This window comes from Apteryx rowi, unplaced genomic scaffold (assembly GCF_003343035.1).
Source record: "Apteryx rowi isolate R43461 unplaced genomic scaffold, aptRow1 scaffold_5, whole genome shotgun sequence".
NCBI lineage: Eukaryota > Metazoa > Chordata > Aves > Apterygiformes > Apterygidae > Apteryx > Apteryx rowi.
Genome location: NW_020450760.1, coordinates 6,296,610 through 6,311,047, shown reverse-complemented (window position 1 = coordinate 6,311,047; position 14,438 = coordinate 6,296,610). Strand labels below are relative to the sequence as shown.

The following is a 14,438-nucleotide window of genomic DNA, read 5'->3' as shown; positions in this document are numbered from 1 at the left end:
CTTGTTTTCTTCTGGTTTCAGGACTTTTTTGCTTTTATAGTGCCACATTTTACTTCATTTTATGTAAGTATTACTTTCTTGTCAAGGTATTGGAGGGAGAGAGATTTTTCCCCACTAGTTAAAAATTTCAATGGAAAACACAGAGCACATTTTCTCAGAGATGTTAAACTTTGGGTTATTAGTACTGACAATCTCTTATACAGTTTCCTAGAATGGCACTAATTGATCCTGTTCACAGTAAATTCTCCTAAAGGACCAAGCTAAAAGCTGCTTCTCATTTTCCATTAAGTCTAGTCTCCATTTTAATGGGAATTTCTCCAACAGGGACCCCACATGCGCTCATTCCTTCCTGCAGGTTTTGCCTTCTCTGTCTCCAAGAAATTCATTCTTCATATACAAATCCAGACAATTGAATGTAAAAATTAAAAATTTCAGGAAAATTTAACACAAAKTGTATTGTAATGCAAAAGGATCTCATCATGTGGATGTGGCCTGCTCATGTCTTTGCTTTGTTATTTATTGCTAAACCACCTGCAGGAGAATGTCATCTTGCAGGTTTTCTTATCAAATAAAAACTTCAAAAGGAGTACAGTGTAAATGATGAAGATAATCATTTTTTTTGAGTGTATTTGTGAAGAATTTTACCATCTACTTGGAAGAGCAGTAGCACAGAAGAAAAGCTGGTTTTGGAGAGAGAACTGCTGCACCACGTGGAGGAAAGCAGCAGCAGGCCAGCGCAGAAGCCTGGGTCTCCCCAGGCTCCTGAGCACCCGGCTCCTGGAGCAGCTACATCTGGTGTCAAAACGCTGCATGCGAGGCATCAATTGCCTCTCAACGGGAGCATGTTGAAGGGGGAGCTGCCTGCACCGTCTGTAGGAATCACCAAAAAGGGAACTGTATATTCTTACTCTCAATTTCAAACCAAGGCTTTTGTCCCATATTTGTCTCATAAGGCTGGATATTCAAAGAGCAAAACAGGGCAGGACACACCGCTTTCTTTTTAAACTCAGCCATACCAATCTTTTGTTTACTAACCTAGTCACAGGAGCACTTGATGCAGATATGACACTCACAGGTCTTGCACGCTCTTCAACCTGATAGAATCAGACCATCCAGAATCACCCATTTTGCAGGAGAGTATCGACTCTTCAGGCTGCAAAAGGCTGATGAGAAAGGGAAGGAAACRCATTTTCCTGCCTTCCTTCTGTGGATGCTCTGCTTAAAAAAAATAAAATAAAATAAATAGATGTTTATATAAATGTATGCCTTTTTATCTACTTATGAAACACATGTACAATGTTTATGTATATAAACGCACACACACCTATATATATTCATTGGACTGCAGAAAGATCAACTAGTAGGGAGCACAACGCTTTAGCCTAATGATACAGACACTAGCCTGGGAGACAGGAAACTTAGCTTTCACTTCAAGAAACATTTGAGTATGTCATTTAATGTATACAAGAAGAAACACAGGCCCTAGGAATTGTTTCTGAACATGATACGTGATTGCACAAGATGTGCAAGTGTTACTAATTCTAGAAATATGAGTAGTGTGTGAGTAGTCCCGCTAAAGATAAACAATATCTTTGCTAAATCAGAACCTGTGGCTATAAGTAATGAATTATGGCTTGAATTGAACAAAATATAAAGAAATGCTATCTCAAATTAACTGTGAGGTTTCATTAACATAACAATAGCTTCAAAATACTTTTTCTTTGAGAGTATTGAAAAAGTCTACATATATTACATGTTACAGGAGGAAATTCCCACCATTTTTTAAATCAACTTTTGCTAAAAGCTAAAAAAAGAGATTTTTTTCCCCATCCTGATGTGAAGTAATGTAAAAATATTTTATTTTACCCATATTTTGTTGAAAACCCTGAAAAATCAATGTCAAGTGTAAATGAAAGAAAAAAGCTAGTACATTAAAAGTAAGACCAGGAGATAGTTGACTACACTGTAAGCACCCAGCCTGAGAGGCAGTAACTCAGAACAGAATATACCATTAGATATCACTGTTTCAAGCTTAAGGTAAATGTAGACGCCTCCTAGCAGTGATGTGGTGATGTAGAAACTCCTGTCCTTACTTGCTCTGCAAGTGTTATGATGGTTTAGTATCCATCTCCTCATTTGAGACAAACTGTTCTAGTTTCATTGACTTCAGTAGAGTCCAGTTAATAAACTGGCCCTAATAAATTCATGAGATTGAAAACCTGAATTTTTCCCTTTGTTAGGGTCTAATGCAGATTAAGAGCATAATGTCAATGTGTGGCATTGATTCACATCATGTGAGATTTTCACAGCACAAACATTCAAATGCTTTTTTTAACTGCACTCCTAGAAAAAAATCCTAAAACTGACCCAGAAGAAATGCACTAGCACTCACTACACTATGATAGAGACAACACAAATCAGCATATTTAAACTATTCTGTGAGTGGTTGAATTAATAAAGCCCAGTTTCCTAAGGATTTATGTCCTTCTGCACCCCAATAGCCACAGCTTTCCTCTGCAGTCCCCACAGTGGCTTCTGCTGGGCAAGTGGATGAGCAGAGCTGTGGCTGAGGCTGGTGCTCCCTGCCCTGTGCTCGTTAGGCAGACGAGGCTGAGGCACTGATTGCTCGCTGCTACCAAGCAGCATTTCAAACAGCTGAGTCCTCCTGCCTTTCCCTCAGCAGGGTACGAACTTGGATCTCTTGCCTGTACACAGCCACTGATTTTCAAGCAGTAACATAATAGTTTTCCAGTCTCCTACCTCTCTTAAACATGACTGAAATTTGCCAGCAAGCTCAAATGTTACAGAGGGTAGCTAAGAGAAAGCAAGAGGCTACAAACATGAAAACACAAGCCTGTTTCCTTTGGAAATCAAGCTGGTTGTTTCATTTTCTTTGCGTTTGAGGTTATGAGTCACACTTTCTCAGATTTCACAGTTCATGTGACTCCATTTATCACTAGCTATCATGAATGATTTCATCATCTTTGCATTTAGTTATGAAAAAACTCAAAATATCATATATTACCCTCCAATAATGATGTCTCTCCATTTTTAGCATCATTAGTTTTTCTTTTATGTACTCTCCAGGAAGAGCTTGTAGATAATCCAGTGCTTGCTGGAGTGATTTAGCAATACAAGAAACAGTTAAAGTGTTTTTATAACATTTTACAGACAGACTGAATGTTCCAGATCACCATTCATTTTAATTAAGTTCCTGTAACACTAATTGGTTGATAGCTAGAATTGGAAGGAGACAATTTAAAAAATCAACGTATAAAAGCCTAACACTCCTGAAACTCAGCTTTTCTGTAGTTACCTGATAAAACCTATTAAAGAACTGTGCGTTGATGGAATATTCAGCTAGCACATCCAGCAAGTCTAGGTAAAAGCATGGGATAGGTGAAGTGACTGGTAAGTATTGTTATCTAGAATCCATCTTGGTAAAACAGACATGGTATAGCTCCAAATATAATCAGTCTGAAGTAGAGTGGACCAGTGGTCCTTCCAACCTAGGTTATTGTATGATTCAAAGTGAGAGACTTTGAACCTTAGATTAGACTTCTGCAGAAGCATTTTGGCAAGGTGTTTTTTTCAAACATGGACAGTGAATTACAGAACTGGAAAATGATAAAATTATACTTGTTTAAACTGTTGTTCATTGCATGCTTTGGACTGAAAGTTGTTTGCTTACCAAAGAAAGGCAGCAGACCTAATTTTCCAGTGTTCTATGCTTGGTATGAAAAGCTACATTTATAATTAGATTTCACTAAGTATTCATTTTGGCCATGCAGAAATATGTTTCCAAGATGGAAGGCACCTGTTTATAGGTTAGATTTATCTAGGACCAGTACATATGAAATGGGAGAAGGACACTACATGTTGTTTTCTGCAGCATGTAATAATAGGGAGTCTGTGCATCACACTTGGGTAAACAGAGGTCTCTCCTGACCCTTCCTAGCCTATTTGATTAGTCCTTCTTCAACAATGAAAGCCTGAGGTTGGCAGTTCAAGAGACAGATGAAAGTTTAAGAGCTTTGATCCAGTCACCTTGGGCTGGGGCTGAACGCCCTCCTCCAAAGTGCACTCTCAGCACAGGTCTGTCATGCAGTGGAGCACAGCAAGGAGGCTCATGAGATAGCACTAACTGGGCTGGTACAGCCTCATGGCTGTAGGGCCACCCCATGAGGGGCCACACCACATCCACTGTCCACAGTGTGCAGAATCATTGCCATCTGCTGGTTTTGAACCTGGCTCTTACATGCTTCATGTGATGGTCCTTAGTTCCTGTGTTAGAAGGATAGGAAACATTCAGTCTCCATCCACCCTCCCTGTGCCACAAATAATTTTGTAGGCACCTTTCATATCCACTCTAAGTTGTCTCTTTTCCAGGCTGAAGACCTCTCGCCTCATACAGGAGCTGTTCCAGACAGACACAGAGTGGTCATCCTTAACGCCCTTCTCTAAACATTTTCCAGTTCTCATACATTCCCCCCCCCCCTTATGTTAGGGACCAAAACTTCATGCTGTAATGAGGGTGTGGGTAAGCCAGGGATTTACACAGTGGCACAACAGATTTGCTCTTTATTTTTTCTAATCATTTCTAACATTTCATTTGTCTCCTTCCCCACTACTGATCTGATCTATATATTACCTACCATAACACCAAACCCTTACTCCTAAGTGGTGGTGGTCTGTTCAAGTATATTATTTCATTAATCCTGCACCTAAAACTTAACGAGAAAACCAAAACTCCTGCTGACAGAGCAGCAGCAAATCAGAAAGCTACTGTTCTTTCTGGCTTGCAAAATGAGACAGAATCTGTCACGTCCATTACTTGATTTTACCAGGAGATGGTGGCACAGGGCTCCATTTCGTATAATGCCCAGAACTCAAAGCTCCATACTTATGGTTCTACCTGCAGGAAGCAGTGTAGCAAAATTACACTAAAATCTTGTCCCTGTGCAGAGGTCTTACCACTCAGGACTGTTTCATTACACTGGTATACTAAAATGATAACATTTTACCAGCAGAATTTACCATATAGACCTTCTTATCTTGGTTTATAGGAACATTTCTTATTTAAATAACTTTTAGAGTGACAAGTTGTCCAGGGAGAAAAGTTCTCCTATTGGAATGAAGTTGTCTACACAGAGAAACATCTTGGTATTATTATTTAAGTATAAATTGACAGTTTAGATTATTTATCTTTCTATTGCAGACTTGTCTTTAAACAAGCACTGACTCAATCCCTTATGTAGATATTTTGGAATTACGCTTTGTTTGTTGCTCTCAAAGCTAGAAAGAAAATGTTTGGGCCAAACTTTGCAAAGTGTTATCATTTGCTATTATTTAAAGGATGAATATTTTTGGCCACAGTGAAGAAGATATCAGCTAGCTGAATAAATATATTTAATAATATAAAGTATTTTTATACGACATTTTTTATACTTGTAAAAGCTACCAAGACTCCTGTCACAGGTGAGCTGTGCTGTGAGCCACTGAGACTGCTCTGGAGCTGGCATACAACTATACTTGGCTCAGACTCCGCAGTCAAAAAACATCCTGCCCAGGAACTATCATAAGTAACTGATTTTTAAGAGCTTAGTGATTCTCTGCTTGAAATGAGTGTGAGTATAGGGAAAAGCCTGCTGCTTTTGTTGTCCTGAATCTACCGAAACTTTTAGAATGGGGTTGGCTCATGTCTGGGAAATTCCCATTTCCTCAAAATAGTAACAGCAATCAAGAACTGAACTGATGTCTTAGCTGCAGGGAGAGGGCTGGTCTGCTGAGAACAGGGTTGAGGCTCAAATAGCATAACTGGGAATAAGAAAGGAAAGTCCAAAATACTTGTAGCATCCGCACAGCAGGGTTTACGTGAGCAAATGGTGCTTCTGTGATACCTGATTGCTGTGCCTTTTGGCTTTGTGCTAGCTCTTCTCCTTACTGAAAGGTAGCATATACTGGATACATACCACGTTAGCTCTAAAACCACACTGCTTCATGGTTTGTGACAACATAGTACATGAACTCTGCCAGAGGGCAAAGCAAACAAAGATTTACTGACAGAAACTGCCCCATCAGCAAATAGAGTCACAGTTGACCATAAACAAGGTCAGACAGAACAAACTTACTCTCTCACACATGGCTCAGAGGCTGCCAGGAAAAGTCCGGCACTCAGTTCTCCTTGGGCACTGCTAGACTTCCTTTCAGGGACTCAGCGCAGTAGGTCTATCTTCTCTCATAGGCAACCATCAGCTGAGATACGCTCTCTTCAGTTAAGCCCTTTTCCTCGGAGTTTCTTGTTGGTACAGAACGTCAGGGTTAACGGACCCACTGCAGTTCAGTCATCTTGGATGGTTACAGCAGAGGGTTATGTATTCCACTGTAAGCTGCATCATCCCCGTCTGCCAACTGTCCCTGTAGCAAGTCAAGTGGACAGCACTTGATAGGGTGTAAAGAAGCTCTAGTTTTCATTAAGAGCTTAATTTGGATCCAGCTATCCCAGAGACTGAGCATGTATGTATGATTAAGCTGTCCTAATCAGGTCTGGTTTGGCTGTAGTGGAAGATTGAAGGCTGTTAATAATAATATCTACAGATGAATGAAAGCCATAGAAATACACGTGCTTAACACATAAGATGAATACACAGTCCCTGAAAGAAATTTCTATCATATGTCCAGCTGAATCACTCTTTTCCTCTTCTACCATTAATACAACTAGACAGCATGAAGTAGAAGGTTCCCTATCAAATATAAAGAAGGATGAGGGCAAATGATGCAGGACAGACCAATATGATTAGGTTTTATTGGAATTAGGACCAAATAGCCTCTCTCTTCATAAAAATTTACAGAATTGGGCCAGTTCTTAAAGAAAATCATCAGCACCATGCTGACAGTAGCATCAGCCATGTAGATTTGGCACCCTGGTCCTGTGGATTTCCATACCTCTCTTCCCACTCCATTTCCATTCTCCCTTCCCACTCCAAGATCCTGTCACAGCTCAGGTTAACGTGCTGGGGCTGGAGTGGGAAGTTTCTGAACTAGAGGACAACTGTGGTGATGCCCCACAGCCTGGTTTTTACCTTTTAACCACATCCAGCATTCAAAGGAGCCCTGTAGGAAGACATAGTGCCCTAGCCCTCATGACACAGCACCACAGCCATGCATATGTGACGCATGCCCACTGCCCTTGTTAGGTGATGTTACCCACTCGGTTCCATTTGTTGAAAGAGAAGGGAGAAGGGACTGCCTACAAGTGAGAGCCCTACAGAAATGAGGGGTTTTCTGAACAGATCCATGTTTCTTCTTTGACCTGGTCCACCTGATCGCAGTCCAATGTGAAAACTCCCAGTGCAGCTCTCCTCCTGCAGTTCCTTGCCTTCATTCTCCTTTCCACTCTCAAAAGCAACGGCTTGGGAGGTAGAGAAGGCAGGAAGTTGCTCTATTTGTTATTTCCCCAAACCTTTGTTCTGTCCTAGCAGCCATGAGATTTTTTCCTAACCTCTTTTCCTTTAGCAATAAGCCTAGAACCTGTTTTTCTGCCACCCCACTGATAAAAATCTCACCATCCTACTTTCTAATCAGTACCAGTGCATCAGTTTATCAGGGTGGGATCTCACCCTAGCTGCTCCCAGCTCTTGTTGAGTTCGTACAGTCACCTCAGAGCAGACTACCTCACACCACAGCAAGTTATCACTGATCTCAACTCTGTAAGAGCCACTGTTTTGCACAGAGGCATGGTATCTCCCAGTCCCAGTGATGGTATCTTGCCTCAGCAGAAGCAATAGCTCAGGGCTTCCACTGTGTTCTTGCCACACAGGAGATGCTGTCTGGTGCAAAGTGACTCGCTTCTGAGCAAGGCAGCCGTCTCCAGTTCACTGAGTCAGAACCATAGGCCCACTAAACCCAAACTATAAGCATTCATGATAAGAGACAGGTCCTAACAAAACACCTCTGTGCAGGACAGACCTAAGGCGGGAGAACAGGTCAGAGAGATGTCAGAGGGGGAGTTTATTTGATAATTTGGGGCATGCATTGGCTTCTCAGCACTTACAGCCCACTGCCAGAACCACAACAGAAATGAACAATGGATGTTCAGGAGCACCGTCTTCCCTGGAACAGGGATCAAGTTCCAGTTGCAGAAAAAAATCCATCCAGTGTTAATATGCAATATGCAATGGCATGAATCAAAGTGTGTAGAGCAATGGGAGAGCAACCGGCACAACAGGAGCCAGCCTCTCCTTGAGACAGCAGCTGGACAACAAAGGGTTTGCTATAGAGTTTAGCAAAGCTGAGCACTGAGCCTAGTGCTTATCTGGTAAGAGTGGGTGATCTCCAGACCTGCATGCAACAACAAGACTGTTTATGTATTTCTTGAAAACAGGTTTTACCCTAGTAGGCACACAAGGAGAGAATGCAAAGAATCACCTCCATCTGAGAAYAGCTAGGCTCACTTAACAGCCTTTTAAAACATATTTTATAGACATCCTGCTATGTTAATAAGAGTGATTGAAAGTTTTTGCTGATTTTGAAAGATTTATAGCATGATGGAAAGAAAYTGGAGACACTGAGAGTCAGTCCTTAAGTGATGGATTTAAATCATAATGCTTAGTTTATTCATTAGCCATAGAAATAATTCATGGATGACATTATAGCAGGACAATTCCTTGACAATTTATGCCTAATGTCACTGTCTTTCAAAGTTTTTTGCTGAACTGCGGACTGCAAAGGGACATTTACAGTGCTACAGTGGAATAATCTATTGTCTCAGAGCTTTTCTATTTTTTGTTGCTATTATTTTTTTAATGTCCTAGGAAAAGAGTTGGAACATGTGAGAAAGAAGACCAAACTGGCTGAGGGGAAATCACAACTGACTAAACAGCAAAAGGATATGTGAGAAAAGGGATTCTGTAGGAACTGGCTCAGGAGAATACTGACCATCAGCAAGTGCCTGAGTAAACGTAATACAATTATAATAGAATTGTTTCCTGTTTGGATAGAGCTTTTGGTGAGTAACTCAGAACTAAAAAGGATCTGGACAAAGCCACACAGCAGAGAGAATTCTCTTATAAAAATAACAGAAGAATTTGCAAGAAACTGTTTTTTTTCCCCAAAATTTGGGAAATGTATTAATAACTTGAATTACTCAGCCGTGGAAAACACTGCATATTTAAACTGACTTTTTTTTTAATTTTTGTTTGTTCATTTGATACAGAAATTGATCATTTACTTGTGAATATCCTAAGTCAGAGAGTAGTTAGTAGCACTAACTAGTTCATATATGCAAACACTGTAGCCCATTATAACTCATGCCCAATACATGCCCAGCATGCCCAATAACTCATCAATTACTTCTCAGTAGGATTGACAACTTTCCCCATGAAAAGTATGGTGCTGGTTGCTTTATCAAAAACAATAAAAATGAAGGGCCTGTTGAATCTGATGGTAACAGAAGGATGAAAAACTTTGTTAATGATTATGGCTGTGGCTCCTGCAGCCTCAGTTCCAGTCTCATCCACTTCCAGCAGGGCCTTGTGAATTGCCTGCAGGGAAAAGAAGCAAAAATTATGGTGTATATATGGGACAGCAACTAGGAGGGGCAGATAAACTCTTTTCTTAAGGAATATTTGGTAGAAGAAAGGATCAATAAAATCCAGTGGACCCAATTGTATAGTAAATCTCCAACAGCCTGCAACAGGAGTGTGTTCCATGCCAGGACTGAACTGTGGACCCTACAAATGGACACACTTTAGATGAAGCCTCACTAGTGTTGAGTAGAGAGGAACAATAACAGTCCATGCACTAGCTAGTTTCTTTTCTTAGATGGCTTGGACTTCCACTTACAACACTTTTTCTATTGTTCAAAGATTAATGGAACACAGCTATGTAAATGTTAATTTAGGGGCAGTATTTGGACATCTTTGCCATATTAAATAGTAGCTTTAGCTGACAAGGTGCAATTCTGCCACTGAAAACTGGAAGTTTCCAGGAAACTTTGAGAAGATTAAGAAATGAGGTGCTAATCAACACAAATATCATGACATATCCTTCACTTACGGTTTACTTGACACAACTGCATGTAAACAATTGTATTCCAGTGCCTAGAAATCATAGAAATTCTTGTCCCCTTTTCCCATGTACTTAATATCCAGCCTTTTAATAGCGATATTAAAATAATTCAGAAGTGGAACATTAGAGCCTCTCTGTAGAAAAGCACAATTACTAAGCAAGCCCATGGATGTCAGTAAGTTTTGCTTATAACTTCAGTAGGACAAGGATGGAAAACAAGTCTTTAAGAGTCCCAGATATAATTGATCACAAGTATCAACAAACTTCACTAGCACCATCTCTCTCTAGTAACTTACTTGTGAAACCTGGAGATCACGGTTGCCAGTAATTCCAGACAGATCAGCATTGCTAGAGAATACATCAGTAATGCCCATTTCCTTGAACAGTTTTTCAACATCGTAAGACCCACTGATAGAAATCCTTGGTAAGTGCAGATTTACTCTTCTGTTGAACAGAGAAAACAAAACGGTAGTGAAGCATGGCAATCTTATTTCAGCCAGCAGGCTGAATAGTATGTAATGCAGTGACACTTGAAAGTATTCTTTTGATTTCTAATGTGTTGATGGTGGCATTTGTATTCCCTGAGCAATTTGGGCATCCAGAGAGAGATGCATCATTTTCTTGTACCTAGATCCTCTCTTTGATTTTAGTTACTCTTGAATAAGACTGATTTCTTCCTTGCCACTGTTTTATTCCAGTGCCAGGACACACACACCTAGCAGACGTTTGTGGGAATAGCAGGCTGCAGAGACTGTAAGCAGATGGTCTGAGCACAGAGACTGGAGGTATAACAAAGAGTGGAAAGGCTAAAAGGGAAAAGAAGGACAAAATCCAAGACACAGTGAAGAAAATGAACTACATTAGCAGCATGAAAGAAGAGGCATGTAGCCAAAAGGTAGACAGGTAAGTCCTGAGGTAGTTGTTGGACTGCTATGACCACTTCTGTCAGGTCAGAGAGTCTGCAGTGGCAAATCAGTTATGCTCTAGTCTGACTAATCTTGGGAATCATTTAAAGCCCCGCTTCATAAAATCAGTGTACTAAATCCAGGAGGAGATCTGAAATGAATGCTTTCTCTCAAAAATAACATTATTTTCTAAAGTACAATAATCAATCTACCAAGAGTTACCTGGTTTCAAGTTTGTTATCCCATTTACAAATAGTTTCTTTTGAGAGAGCATCTTCCACTTGTTTCATCTTTCCGTCATCAGGCAGAATGAACAATGCTCGTGTGGTGCCTTGGTAAGGCAGCTCTACCACCTCGCAAGAGAGATCCTGGTCATAGTAACTGTTATAGTTAGTTTCACGTCGCATCATGTTGACACTAACAGATGCATTTATGTTCACAAAGAAACCATCCTCATAGGTATACTCAGGATCAAAAGGTTTTTCCCAGGCAGCTAATGGGGGAAAAGAGAAGATGTTGCACTTGAACATGCAAGGATCATAAAAATGGCTGATATAAATCAGACCAACTTGAATGTTAGGATGTTGAAGAGCTGTGTATGGGAGAAGGGGATCACCAGATCACTTCAACCTTCTGCATAACACACAGTGAAGTATTTTAGTTGTGCAGCGAGCTCAGCAGTTAGCAGTTTGAGTTTGACTAAGTCCTATCTTGCTGAAAAACAACCAAAGGTTGATGAGGAGCAATCAAGACTCCTGCTTCTACTGTTGCCATATGTTCCCATCACTCTCTTGTGCCTTTTATCTCATTTAAATTCACAGGCTTAAACATGTGGCCACAGGATCTCATCATGACTTTTCTGCCTTTCCATATCCCCCTGTTAGGCCATGTCAGATACAAGCTGAGTGCACTCAGTCTGGTTAGGAATTCATCAATAGAATAAAGAACCCTAAAATTCAAGCAGGGCTTCAGAAGCACAGGCCCTCAAAATGCTAGGTCACAAATTTTCAGGCAGGGTACCTCATAGGTTTGTCATAATACTGGGGACCCTGGAAGTGCAAGGATGTCAGTCCCCTAAAGGTCTGACTGGCCCATATGCTCAATACGGAGATCTTAGAAACATCCTTGGTTATGACACCCCAGACCAGACAGACTGCTCGCAGCAGATCCATGGCTGTGAGGCAGCCCATCGCAGGGGGACTACACTGTCCACAGCTTTCAGGAAAACTGGAGAAAAATCAAGCAATCAATATTTCTCAATAGTCAGACACCCTGCTTTTGGCCAGGCCTAATCTTTACCTTGGCGGTTCTGCACAATTTAGCTCTTTCCCATATAGTCACTCTGCTAATAAATCATTAAGAGTCCCTTACAACTTCTTTTTTCTGTATCAAAATTATCCATTAGAATATTATGCTCAATTTCTTACCTTTAAAATAAATGTAATTAACAAGAACCATCATAGTACTTCTATCAAGATGACCAATTAATTCAGGAATTTTTCCCTTGGTTTTCTCCTTTACATAATTATTGATTTGCCTCTTGGATTCTTCTTCCTTATGGAAATTGCTAGAAAAAAATTCTGCATCATAGAATCGTTTGGTATTTTTTAAAAATGCCTCCTGTGGTTCATACCCAATAGCTGTAAAAAGCGCATTTCCTATATTTAATGTGATGTTAACATCAGTACAATTCAGTACTGCTAAAACTTTATGAAAACTTTCGTGTATATCTTCTACATGAGCCTCAGCAACACTGTCAAAGCCCAGTCCTTCAAAAATCTGAGACAAAGTGGTTGACTTAGCACCAAGAGCCAGCAGTGCAAAGGCAGAGGAGATGCTCATGGGAGAAAAGAAAACATTTTTGTCAGCTTCTCTTGATATAGCCTGCTTGTAAAATCTAAATACAAAATCTGCATAGGTAGAGCCTTGTTTGTGACAGTCATGCTTTAATAAATTTTCTGCTCCATCATGCAGATTCGTATTATTGACTTCATGGCATACGTCTCCATGGTGGCAATGGGTTACAGCAGAAAGACCAGCAAGGAACAAACACAGGCACAGGAGATGCTTCATCTTCTTTTCAAATTATTCTGTCACAAAATAAACAGTCATTAGATGAGCAGAAGGTAATGATGACCTTTGCAGTAAGTAATAATGAATAGTTTGTTATCATAAATAAACAAAGCAACTATAACGATCTAGTATACATACTGTATTTAAAGTGGCTGTGTACACAATTTCAAGTGACATTAATAAATTCAACCAAATTATTAATTAAAATGTCAGCTGTAATAAAACCACAATTCTCCACTGTAACTGCTTAGAAAAGACTGTTCTTTGTTGGCTATGAAAGTATAGAGCCAAAGAGCATAATAATCTCTATTAACAGTGATATTATCTTCCCTGTATCATTGTCTCCTATAGGGTACAGCTAAACAAACAAGTTACCATGAGGTAAGACAGGGTGTGGSTTTCAGAGACATCAAGTACTCTGCGGTACCTGCCCATATACACTGTGGTAAATGTRAGGTAACTCAAGGCAGCTCACTTTTCACTGAAAGTGGGATAAACTCCAGCACTTTCATTAGGGTAGAAACACACAGGCAGACAACTATCGGGGACTTTCTGGTACACCTTAAATGCACATCCTTGTTTACTTCACGGTTACCTATTCATGTGGCCAGTCATCAGCCACAACTGATAATTTAGGGATGAAAGTCATTTACATAAACTTCAGGCAAAATTCGAGGCATAAGCCTGGAGCAGGCTGTAGCATGTCAGCAGTGTACTCAAAAGTAGGCATAAAGGCATGTGGGACACGGCAGGTTTACACCTGGTGATGAGGGGCATGTTTGGAACACAGGCCYCCCCCTGTTCAGAGGGCTGCAGCAGGTGATTGTGACTGGTTAAATGGGGCCATGCCCCTCACCACCGGATAACCCGGTAACATGGCCACAGCCTCATGGTACGTGTGGGTCCCTCTAGGGCGGAGGAAGGACCAGTTCCAGCACAGGCCCTAGCTCATATGTCCGTATGCCATGTTCTGGCTGCCCAGGCAGAAAATGACAGACTCCTTATCTGCAGGGAATATGGTGTACATATGTCAGAAATTCCACAAAATGGCATATCAGTGCAACCTAGAGCTTCCCCAGGTTCCCAAATGTGTATTCTGTTATAAATAGCTTATGATAAATGGGAGACCAACCATGAAGACAACTGGGCCTTGCTGGTAGTGCATGCAATGTATCACATTAACTGGGTCCAAGAGGAAAAGAGGAACACAGTTCCTGTTTGGACACTCTAGAGTATTCCTGTTGAAGATGACGGGTTTCTTCACTATGTTCTTTCTCTTAAAGTTGGCATGAGATGCTTCACACAAGCCTCCTGCATTTCATAGGAGCTGGAACAAGTCTCTATTGAACTTAGTTCCCTGCTATTTTGGGGAGGCACAGCACATAAAAGCTC

At 40.6% G+C, this 14,438-nt stretch overlaps 1 protein-coding gene across 1 annotated transcript; it reads right to left on the bottom strand.

The window, feature by feature from the left end:
• Positions 1–9,347: 9,347 nt before the first annotated feature.
• LOC112972705 (serine protease inhibitor 2.1-like) lies at positions 9,348–13,046 on the bottom strand. The gene is made up of 4 exons (XM_026079604.1): positions 12,401–13,046; positions 11,196–11,466; positions 10,365–10,512; positions 9,348–9,542 (listed from the first exon to the last, which is right to left on the bottom strand). The coding sequence occupies exons 1-4, from the start codon at positions 13,044–13,046 to the stop codon at positions 9,348–9,350; spliced, it is 1,260 nt and encodes a 419-aa protein (XP_025935389.1).
• Positions 13,047–14,438: the final 1,392 nt, after the last annotated feature.